Source organism: Macrotis lagotis, chromosome 4, assembly GCF_037893015.1.
Source record: "Macrotis lagotis isolate mMagLag1 chromosome 4, bilby.v1.9.chrom.fasta, whole genome shotgun sequence".
NCBI classification, from domain to species: Eukaryota; Metazoa; Chordata; class Mammalia; order Peramelemorphia; family Peramelidae; genus Macrotis; species Macrotis lagotis.
In genome coordinates, this window is record NC_133661.1 from 211,731,510 (window position 1) to 211,743,583 (window position 12,074).

Sequence of the window (12,074 nt, forward strand, 5' to 3'; positions counted from 1 at the left end):
CATACATATATTTATCAGTTCTTTCTCTACAATGTGGTTAGCATCTTCCTTCATAGGTCCTCTGTGGTTGATCTGAATATTATTATAGGTTGCTTTAATGGATACAATGTTCTCTAGGTTCTGCTCATTTCACTCTTCATCATTTCATCTAGTATTTCCATGTTTTTTTCTAAAATCAACCAATTCATCATTTCTTACAGCTCAGCAGGATTCCATCCCAATCACATCCCACAAGCTATTTAGACATTGATAGCTATCCCCTCAATTTCTAGTTCTTTGGCAGTACAAAAAATTGCTGGGTCAAAGGGTATACAAGAGCTTTAGGCATTGCTAGCTTTAAGCATTGCTTGTCAAACTGCTTCAAATCCAGATTGTTTTCCAAAATCACTAAATCATTTCACAGTTCCATTAAGAGTGAATTAGTGTCCCAATTTTTCCATATTGCCTCACAACATTTATAGCTTTCCCCTTCTATCATTTTAACCAATCTGAAAAGTGTAAGATGATACTTCAAAGATGTTTTAATTTGAATTTCTCTAATCAATAGTGATTTAGAGCATTCTTTCATATGACCATATAGTTTTGATATCTGCATCAAAAAACTGCCTGTTCACACACTATCACTATCTATTAATTGGAGAATGGCTTGGATTCTTTGTAAATTTGACAAAGTTCTTTATATATTTGAGACCTTTATCTGAAAAATTGTCTATAAAAATTTTCTCCCAACTGTCTTTCTTCAAATTTTGGCTACATTTTTAAAAACCTTTCTAATTTAATGCAACTGAAATTATCCATCTTATATCTCACAATGCTAACTCCTGCTTATTAATAAATTGTTCTCCTATTCATAAGTCTGACAGCAATATATTCAATGCTCTAATTTTCTTAGAATAAATTCCTTTATACCTAAATCATGCATATATTTTGATATTATCTTGGTAACTGGTGTAAGATCTGACACAAATTCTGCCAGACTGCTTTCCAGCTTCCCCCAACAATTTTTTTTAAACCAAATATTGAATTCTTATCCCAAACACAAGGCTACTATAATGTATATTCTATGTCTATTATATACTACTCATCTACCTTTTTATTTCTTAGCTAGTACCAGATAATATGCCTTATAGAATAGTTTAAGACCTGACAAGGCTAAACCTTTTATTTTTTTACCCCCATTAACTCCTTTGATAATCTTGACCTTTTGTTCTTCCAAATGAATTGCATGAATTATTTTTTTTTCAAGCTTAGGAAAATACATTTTTGGTAATTTAATCAGGATGGCACTGAATAAATAGATTAATTTGGGTAGAATTTTCATTTTATTATATTGACTCTGCCCACCCATGGACAATTAATATTTCTCCACTTATCTAAACTCTTACTTTATTTGTATAAACAATGTTTTATAATTATTTTCATGCAGTTCTTTTTTTTTTGGTTGGGTATACACCTAGGTAGTACTGTACTATCTACAGTTATTTTAAATGGGTTTCTCTTACTATCTCTTCTTGTGGGGTTTTGTTGTTGATATATATGAATTTATTTTTGTATCCTGCTACTTTATTAAAATTATTGTTACCACTTTTTTTGTTTTTGTAAGGTAATGGGGTTAAGTGACTTGCCCAAGGTCACACAGTTAGGTAATTAAGTGTGGGAGGATGGATTTGACTTCAGGTCCAGAGCTGGTATTCTATTCACTGCACTACCCAGCTGCCCCTCTACCTAGTATTTTATTTAGGATGCTTATATCTATATTTATTATTGAAATAGTTCTATAATTTTCTAGTTTAGGTATCAGTACCATAATTGCTTTATAAGAAGACTCCTTTGATTTTTATTCCAAATTATTTAATATTGGAATTAGCTAATTTTAAAGAGATTGGTAGAATCCCCTCATAAATTCATGTAGTCCTAAAGTTGTTTTCCAAGGAAGTTAATTTATTGTCAGTTCAATTTATTTTTTCTAAAATAGATTTATTTTAGATTTTTATGTTTTAGTTTTGGGCAGCTAGGTGGTGCAGTGGATAGAGCACTGGCCCTGGAGTCAGGAGTACCTGAGTTTAAATCCGGCCTCAGACACTTAATAATTACCTAGCTGTGTGGCCTTGGGCAAGCCACTTAACTCCATTTGCCTTGAAAAAAAGTTTTATTTTCTCTTATGTTAACTTAGTCATTTTTTATTTCTGTAAATATTTTTCCATTTTATTTAAATTTATTGGCATATACTTGGGTTAAATAATTATTTATAACTGCTTTGATTTTATCTTCATTAGTGGTATGTCTACCCTTTCTATTATTAGTATCAGTGATTTTGTTTTCTTCTTTTTTCTAATCATATTAATGGTTTTATCAGTTTTATTATGTTATTCCCACAAAACAAACTAGTTTTACTTATTCAGTGATTTTCTTATACTCAATTTTATTAATCTTGGCTTTATTTTTAACATCTCCAATTTGATATTTACTTGGGGATTTAAAATTTTTTTTTTCTAATTTTTAAAACTGTATTTTCAGTTCATTGGTCTGTTCTTTATTTTATTGATGTAAGTATTTAGAGATATAAATTTTCCTGATTACTACTCTTGATGTATCCATAGGTTTTGAAATGTAGTCTTATTATTATTATTCACTTTAATGAAATTTTTATTGCTTCTATATTTGTACTTTAACCCACCTATTATTTAAGAGGTTTAGTTTCTAATTAGTTTTTAATCTGTGTTTCTGTTTCTATATTGAATATAATTTTTATTACACTGTGACCTTAAAAGAATGCATTTAATATTCATGCTTTTTAGCATTTAAGTTTTTGTGCCTTAATAAATGGTCAAATTTTTTTGTAAAGGTACTATATATGCCTTTCTATTCTCATTCAATTCTTTCCAGATAGCTATCATATCTACCTTATTCAAGATTCTATTCATCTCTTCAACTTCTTTCTTATCTATTTTTTTGGTTAGATTTATCTAATTCTGAGGAGAAGGTTAAAGTACCCAACTATTTTAGTACCCTATATTTCCACCTGAAATTAATTTAACTTTTCCTTTAAAAATTTACCTACTAGAGCATTTGGTACATATCAGCTTAGTAATGTTACTGCTTCATTTTCTAAAGTATCTTTTATCATAAGTTTTAACTTTGAGATGTCTATTTATTTACCCTGGTTGAGGCATAATAAATTCTACTTCAATCCTGTTTTTTAAACTGTGTGTAGCTCTCATTTTTAAATGTTCTTTTGTAAAGAAAATATTGTTAGATTCTGATTTTTAATCCCTTCTACTGTTTCCATTTTATGATTTCATCCCATTCACATTCAAAATGTTATTAGTTGTATATTTCCCTCCATCCTATTTTTTTCCTATTATCCTTCTCTTTACTTTCCTAATTAAGAACCCTTTTAAAGAATACCTCCCTTATTCTCTCCTCTTATCCTCCTACCTTTAAGAATCACTCCCTGATGATCTCCCTCAACCCCTCCTATTCTTTCTTCTTATGGCAATCAGAGTTAAATGACTTGTCTTAGGTACTACAGTTAGTTAGTAAATGTCTGTCTGAGGTCAAATTAGAACTCAAGATACTATAGACTCCATGGCCAAACCTTCCCGCTTCTTGATCTAAGTACTCTTCTAAAAGTCCCTCTCTTGTCTATTTGTCCTATTTCTTTATAAATTTAGAAGACTTTTAAGGCATACAGATGTATGTTATTCCCTCTTCAACCCAACTCCAAAGAAAATAAGAATAAGCACTGATAGTCTTTACATTTGTTTCCATGATAGGTATGTATCAAAATTGAATGTGTTGAGCGAAAAAACATATCCTGAATAAAGAAAATATCAGAGATAGCACAATTATGTAATATTTAAGATGACTTTTTAAAAATAACCTTTGGTCTTTGTCTAAACTCTACAATTCTTTCTCTGGATACAGATGGTATTCTCCATCACAGATCCCCTAAGATTGTCCCTGATTATCGTGCTGATGGAGTGAGCAAGTCCATCAAGATTGATCATCACCCAATGTTTAGTTAAGGTTTACAATGTTCTGGTTCTGCTCATCTCACTCAGTATCAATTCATGCAAGTTTTTCCAGGCTTCCCTGAAATTCCATCTCTCCCAATTTCTAATAGAATGATAGCATTCCATCACATACATATGCCATAAGTTATTCAGTCATTCCTCAATTGATGGACATCTCCTCAATTTCCAATTATTTGCCATTACAAACAGCTGATATGAATATTTATGTACACAGATCCAGTAGTGGTATTGCTGGATTAAAGTGCATGCACATTTTTATTACCTTTTGGGCATAATTCCAGATAGCTCTCCAGAACGGATGGATGAGTTTATAGTTCCACCAAAAATGTTTTAGTGTGCCAGATTTCCTACATCCCCTCCAACATTGATCATAATCCTTTCTGGTCATACTGGCCAATCTGAGAGATGTGAGGTGGTACTTCAGAGATGCTTTAATTTGCATTTCTCTAATCAGAAATGATTTAGAGCAATTTTTCATATGACTATAGTTTAATTTAGGTAGAATTGTCATTTTTATTATATTAGCTCAGCCTATCCATGAGCAGTTGATATTTGCTCAGTTATTTAGATCTGATTTTGAGTGAAAAGTTTTATAGCTGTTTTCAGTTTCTAAATCTGCCTTGGCAGAAGACTCCTAAGTTTTTCATGTTATCTGATGCTATTTTAAATAAGATTTCTCTAACTCTTGCTTCTGTATCTTTTTGGTCATATAAAGAAATGCTACGATTTATGTAGGTTTATTTTATATCCCACAACTTTGCTAAAGTTGCTAATTGTTTCCAGTAGTTTTTTTTAGATGATTTTTTAGGGTTCTCTAGATATACTATCATGTCGTCTGCAAAGAGTGAGAGTTTTGCTTCTTCCTTCCCAGTTCGAATTCCTTCAATGTCTTTTTCTTTTCTTATTTCTGAAACTAACATTTCTAATACAGTATTGAATAGTAGTGGTGATAACAGTCATCCTTGTTTCACCACTGATTTTATTGGGAATGCTTCTAGCTTAAACCCATAATGCTTGTTAATAGTTTCAGACAGATACTGCTTATCATTTTAAGTAACAATTCATTTAATCCTATACTCTCTAGTATTTTTAATGGGAATGGATGCTGTATTTTGTCAAAGGTTTTTTCAGCATCTGTTGAAATTATCATATGATTTCTGGCTGGTTGGTTATTGATATAATTATGCTCACAGTTTTCCTAATAATGAACTAACCCCGAATTTCCAGATTCCTGCTTGATCATAGTGTACTATCCTAGTGATAACTTGTTGTAGTTGCTTTGCTAATATTATAGTTAAGCTTTTTGCAACCATATTCATTAAGGAAAATTGGTCTACAATCTTCTTTCTATTACGAATCTTCCTGGTTTAGGAATCAGCACCATATTGGTGTGTCATAGAAGAAATTAGGCAGAGTTCTATCTTCACCTATTTTTCCAACTATTTATAAGTAATTGGAACCAATTGCTCCTTGAATGTTTGAAAGAATTCAATTGGGAATCCATCTGGCCCTGGAGATTTTTTTCCTTATAGAGTTCATTGATGGTTTATTGAATTTCTTTTTTCTGAGGCAGAGTTATTTAGGTATTTAATTTCCTCTTCATGTAACCTGGACAGTTTATATTTTTGTAGGTGATCAAATTTATTGGCATACAGTTGGACAAAATAGTTCTGAATTATAACTTTAATTTCCACTTTATGGGTGGTTTTGATACTAGTAATTTAGTTTTTTTATCAAGCCAAAGGTTTATTTTTTATTGATTTTTTTTTCATAAAACCAACTCTTGGTTTTATTTATTAATTCAATAGTTTTCTTGTTTTTGGTTAATTTATTAATTTTGCCTTTGATTTTTAGACTTTCTAATTTGGTTAAATTGGAGGTTTTTGTTTATTCTCTAACTTTTTTAGTTGCATGCTAAGTTCATTGATTTTCTCTTTCTCTATTTTATTCATGTAAATGTTTACCTCATTATTGTCATAATCTTGGATGAAATCACTAATTGATTCTATTATCTGTTGTTTGATCCACTCATTCTTTAAAATGAGGTTATTTAGTTTTGAATTAGTTTTAGAGTTATCTCTCCATGGCCCATTATTGCAAGTGATTTTTATTGTATCATGATCAGAAAAGGATGCATTCAATATTTCTGCCTTTCTGAATTATTAGTTTTTTATACTCTGATGCATGGTCTATTTTTGTATAGGTGCCATGTACTGCAGAAAAAAAGGTATATTCCTTTCTATTCCTGTTCAATTTTTTCCAAAGGTCTATCATATCTATAGTTTCAAAAATCTATTTACCTCCTTAATTTCTTTCTTGTTTATTTTATGGTTAGCTTTGTCTAATTCTGAGAGAGGGGAGATTGAGGTCTCCCATCAGTAGAGTTTTGCTGACTATATCTTCCTGTAATTCATTCAACTTCTCCTCTAAGAATTTGGATGCTATACTGCTTGGTGCATACATACATATTTAGTGTTGAAATTGCTTCATTATCTATGGTACCTTTTAGGAGGATCTAATTTCCTTAATTATTTTAATGTGATTTATTTTTGCAGCTATTTTTTCTGAGATAAGGATTGCTACCCCCTGCCTTTTTCACTTCAGTTGAGGCATAATCTGTTCCACCCTTTTACTTTTACTCTATTTATATCTCTTTGTTTCAAATGACTTTCTTATACACAGCATATTGTAGGATTGTGGTTTTTAATTCACTGTGCTATCCACTTCCTTTTTTGGGAAGAGTTCATCCCATTTACATTTAAAGTTGTAATTATTGACACTTTATTGCCCTCCAATTTATATTCTCCTCTGAAGCTCCGGTCCTCTCTGAGTTAGGATCCTTTTCTTCAGGATAACATTCAATAGACACCCCCCACCCCCCCTTACTCTGGTCTTTCTTCATTTTGGGTCCTTTTCCTAGGGTCTTGTGCTGGTGGAGGGGCTGGTTCACAGACTCTGTGTATTGAGATCCCTAGAGGCTTTGATCACTTCAGGGGGTCACTCAGTTGGGTTGGCCTGTAGGAGATGTCAGAAACTTTTGCTAGATTGTCTGTGATGTTGAATAGTGCTCACTCCCTAGGCCTGGGAGGATGGGGATGGGGGGAAGCAAGTCTGAATCTGGGCTGTCCTTGAACAATGAGAGCTGGGCCCTGACACCTGAGCCTTGGAGCAAATTGTAAACAATAGGGGGTAGTGGTATGTGCTGTTTGTTCTGGAGAAAGTCACCACAATTCTCCCAAAGGAATGGGAGGGAAAGGACTCAGCTAAAAACACAGGGGCTCACAGGCCAGGTCTTCCAGACCAGTCGAGTTGACTGGATAGATGTCTGGCCACCTCACTGGAGCTCTCCTGTCCTCCATGCACTCAGCAAACGCTTCTGCTGCTATTATCAGATCAGTCCCCTGGCCTCATCCTGCTGCCCCTGCACTGGGTCTTTGCCCCTAGCTTGCCCATACTCCACTATAACAAACCTTGTTGGTAGATGTTCTCCCCGATTCTTCTCTGGGTTCTGTGGTTCAAAAATCTGTTAAGAGGCTTGGTTCATGTTAGTTCTTAGGGAAAGTCAGGAGAGCTTAAAACAGTGCCTGGCTTCTCTCTGTCATCTTGACCAGAAGTCTGAGACATTATTTCTAAAATTTTATTTACTTGGAAAATTTTCTAATGGTCACCTCAAAAAAAATTTCATTGGGGAAAGGGAAAAGTACAACTGCTTATAACATTAAAAAATGGAATTTCAAGATACTTGTAGATTAAGAAATTTTTTCATATTTTTTTTGCATTCTCAATGCTTGAAAAATAACTAATGTTTGATGGCTGAATGTGGATAGAAAATTATATTTTAAGTATACAGTTGCTGTTTAATGAGATACTAGAGTTAACCCACATTTCTTAGAAAATTAACTAGTTGTCAAAAACAGTAGCAAGAAAAATTTGATTTCAATAACTTGGAAAATATCTTCTTATAAGAGTTTTTCTTTCCTAAGAATTATGTTCACATTTCAAGAACTTAAAAAAATAGACATTTCATGAATGGGCTTTACTCCCCTCATGACAAAAAAAAAATGCTTCCATAAAAATTAGAAGTATCTTCACATCAAATCTTACCAAAGGTTTCTTTTTTTTAATGAAAGGAATGCAATAGATAGTTATTTTATTCTTTTTTTTGTGAAACTCCGGTTGGCAGCAGTTATTCTACAAACAAGATTTTTTCAAAATAAAATACAAACAACATACCTCAGAGGGGGCTTGCTGTGCACTTATGTAATAGATAAGGAACAGTCTCATTTTATCTTCGGGAGTTCCTGCTGTATAGGGAAAATATGAATTTAGTTTAAAAAAAATAAAACCAACAAATACCTCATATATAGCTACCTCCATATTGTAATAGATGGCTATAAACATTTATCTGAAGGTAAAAATTACAGATACAAATAAAAATTCCAAATATTTGTAAATAGAACAAAAGAAATAACGGCTTCAGACATAAGTAACATAGAAAATAGCTTATTGAGCTAAAATTAAAATCGTGTTAGGTGATTTCTGACTCAGTTCTATATAAATTGAAATGGGATTTAGAAAATTCTACCAAATGAATGAAGTTGTCATTCATTACCACTTAAGTATTATCACTCTAAAGTACATCCTTAATAAATTCATCAACTTAAATATAAAAAGACATTTCATGAATGAACTTTCCTTCCTTTATGACAAAAAAATGCTTCCATTAAAATTAGAAGTATCTATACACTAAATCTTACTATTTTATTTTAAGATAAGGGAAAAGAAACTTCCTTTCAGAAGATGATGATGAGCCATCAACAACTAAGAAAAAAAAAATGAAAAAATTTCCTTCCTCTTGAATATGACAAAAAATGACAAAGAACAGATGAAAGGTACAATCTCAAATAATCTTAAACAAAACAAGCAATTACACTGAATCCACTAAAAATGCCAAAATAGCATTGAGAATTATCAATAATAAATACCTCATACTCATGTAGTACTTTAAGAAGAGCACAATCTTACAACTCACCATGTATAATGTAAAGAACATAAGCATTATTATTCCAATTATATAGATGAGAAAAGTGAAGCTCAGTAAGCTTAAACAAGGTTCCCATGGTTTCATGGCCGGTAACCAGGATTCAAACATTCTTCTTTGGATTAATTCTGCATTCTTTTCTCCCATCTCTTCACTCTCCCTTGGAATCATGGGAATCATACCCTCCCTTGCACCCCCCCCAGACAACCATCATTATTGCAAAAAAAAAAAAAAAATACTAGCAAGAATATGTGGAGTTGACACAATTGTGACCCCCCTTCTTTCACATCAAATGTACACATATGAAAAATGATTTTCTTAATATTTATCTGACGCATTCTCCTTCTGGAATTAAGGCATGAAGCTTTCGATTTTATTTTCTTATGAAATTTGGATGGATCAATAAATTTGGTACTAAAATTTCAAAATGGGTAAGACAACAACAAAAGTGATTAGTAAAAGGCACTCAACCCCCCCCCCCCAAATTCTAAACAAATAGATATTTAAATTTGCCTTTATGAATATATGTGTACATATAGGTGATATTCATGATATTTTTTTTTTCACCAAAAGTTTCTTTTGTGACCCTATGAAAGAGACAAGACATTTGGGATAGATGGTACAAATATGAAGTAATATGTTTTCGAGTTAAATTTTATTCAGATCTTTATCACGGCCATCACAAAGATGAAAGTATTTCTTGGTCTAACTTGTCAAAGTTGATGAACTTAAATAGTTTAATAGCTTTCAAGTGTAACTTCCAGCTATGTAGTTCCTTTTGTACCATAAGAATAAAGGCACTACAAAGACATTTGCTATTCAATTTATATTAAATGCCAAATCCACTAGAGAAAGATTGTAGATAGGTTATTATCTCCCAAACTTTACAGAATGACTTTTATTTTATTATTGTTTTTAGCCAAACTGAGAACAACTTTTTTTTCTTTTCTTTTCTTTTTTTAGATTTTGCAAGGCAATGGGGTTAAGTGGCTTGCCCAAGACCACACGGCTAGGTAATTATTAAGTGTCTGAGGCCGGATTTGAACTCAGGTACTCTTAACTTCAGGGCCAGTGCTCTATCCACTGCGCCACCTAGCTGCCCCCTGAGAACAACTTTTAAAGTTTCATGAAACCAGGCATCTTATCTTGGTGATGTCCAGGCCATGTGCCCCAAGGGAGCTGGGCTAGCTAATGTCAGTAGCAAACTTTTATAAAACTGTGTTATAAAAACCATGGCAAGACCATAAACTCTCGATATCATTCCCTACTCCACTTCTCACTCACCCATATCGATTCAGGTGCCAAGGCCTCTCAGGTTTGCTTTTGTAACATTTTTCAAATGCACACCCTTCTCTCTTGCTGCTGCCTCTTAGGTGCCAACCCTCAGCTACTCATGCCTGGACTATAACTACTGAATGATTGACCTGCCTCAAATTTTTCCCCCCACTCTAGTCCATCTTCCACTTAGCCTTCAAAATGGTTTTTGTTTTTTTACAAGGCAGTGAGGTTAAGTGACTTGCCCAAGGTCACACAACTAGATAATTATTGTGTCTAAGGTTGGATTTGAACTCAGGTCCTCCTGACTCCAGGGCCAGTGCTCCATTCACTGCGTCTCCTATTTACTTGCTCTTTGTGACTTTGCCCCTCTAGGTGGTTTTCTTAAAGTACAAACCTAACCTTGAAACCACCACCTCCAGACTCAGTAAATTCTTGTCATTCCCCATAATCTCCAGGGCCAAATATAAAACCCTATTTGGTGTACAAAGTCCTTCATAGCCTAGCTCCTCTCTTCCCCTCCCCACTCCCCAACATACACCTTTCCAGAATTCTTATAAACATAACATATACTCTCATAAACACTCTCCCATTTCACCCCCAGCCCTCTCTCCTGGTTCTCTCTCCCCTCCCCCCTTCTTTCCCTCCCTCCCCCTTCTCTTTATCTCTCTTTCCTTGCATCCTTAATGTTCCTCAAACAAGACACTCCATTTCCTAATTGATCATTCTGTCTTCCTCCGCAATGACTAATTTTGTTATTCAATCATTTCATTCATGTCTGACTCTATGTAACCCCATATAGATTTTTCTTGGCAAAGAGACTGAATAGTTTGCCACTTCCTTCTCTAGTTCATTTTAGATGAGAAAACTCAGGCAAACAGGGTTAAATGATTTGACTAGTGTCACACAGTTAATCTGAAGTCAAATTTAAACTCCGGTCTTTCTGACTTTAGGTGCAGTGCTCTATCCACTGTGCCACCAAGGGGTCACAATGACCAAACAATGCTGTAAAAATTATTGGGTGGAGAAGTTAAAGCTGGGGCAGGGCTAAAGGGAAACACCAGGACACAAACTAATTTTTAAACATAAAGACTATTCATTTGATACATCTAGGGAAGCACTGAGCTTTCCCACTGGTTTCATGCTTCTCAGTAGTGAATGAGGAAGAAGAAACTTAGACCACTAATGACTTTTCATTATATATTAAGCTAGAACTGTTCACTGAGATAAGGAAAAGAAAGGTATCAAGACACAATTCCCTCCCACATCCCTGAACTTGAGAAGCAGGATAACATACAAAATGACAGAAACTCCAAAGAGAGAACAGATAATGGATAATCCAACAAAGCTAAATAGCTAGTTGTTCCTTCTTTCTTTTTTCAATAAAAGATAGAAGTGTAATAGGATTTTGGAGAGAAAGGATTCTATCTTACATGGAACCAAGGCTCTTAAAAATCTTTCTAAATTCTCTACGTCACAGTAGCAGAGTCTATCACCACCTATTTAGCCCCCCCTAATCTTTTATGGAATTACGAATTTTGTGCATTTTAAATAAAACCTGTAAAGTGTTTTATAAACCTTAAAGTGGTATATATAATTATCATTATGTACAAAGGTATGTGAATTACAGGGCAGCTAGATAGATAAAGTACCAACTCTGGAGTCAGGAGGACCTGAGTTCATATTTGGTCTCAGAGACTTACCTAGTTGTATGACCTTGA

General features: G+C 33.5%; 1 protein-coding gene across 5 annotated transcripts in view; it reads right to left on the bottom strand.

The window, feature by feature from the left end:
• The window catches only part of SCFD1 (sec1 family domain containing 1), a 125,153-nt gene that overhangs the window by 29,238 nt on the left and 83,841 nt on the right, over positions 1-12,074 (bottom strand). For all 5 annotated transcript variants that reach the window (XM_074235390.1, XM_074235391.1, XM_074235392.1 and 2 more), the window contains one exon: positions 8,271-8,341. In XM_074235390.1, the coding sequence (XP_074091491.1) occupies positions 8,271-8,341 (71 nt within the window). The remainder of the gene's footprint in view (positions 1-8,270; positions 8,342-12,074) is intronic.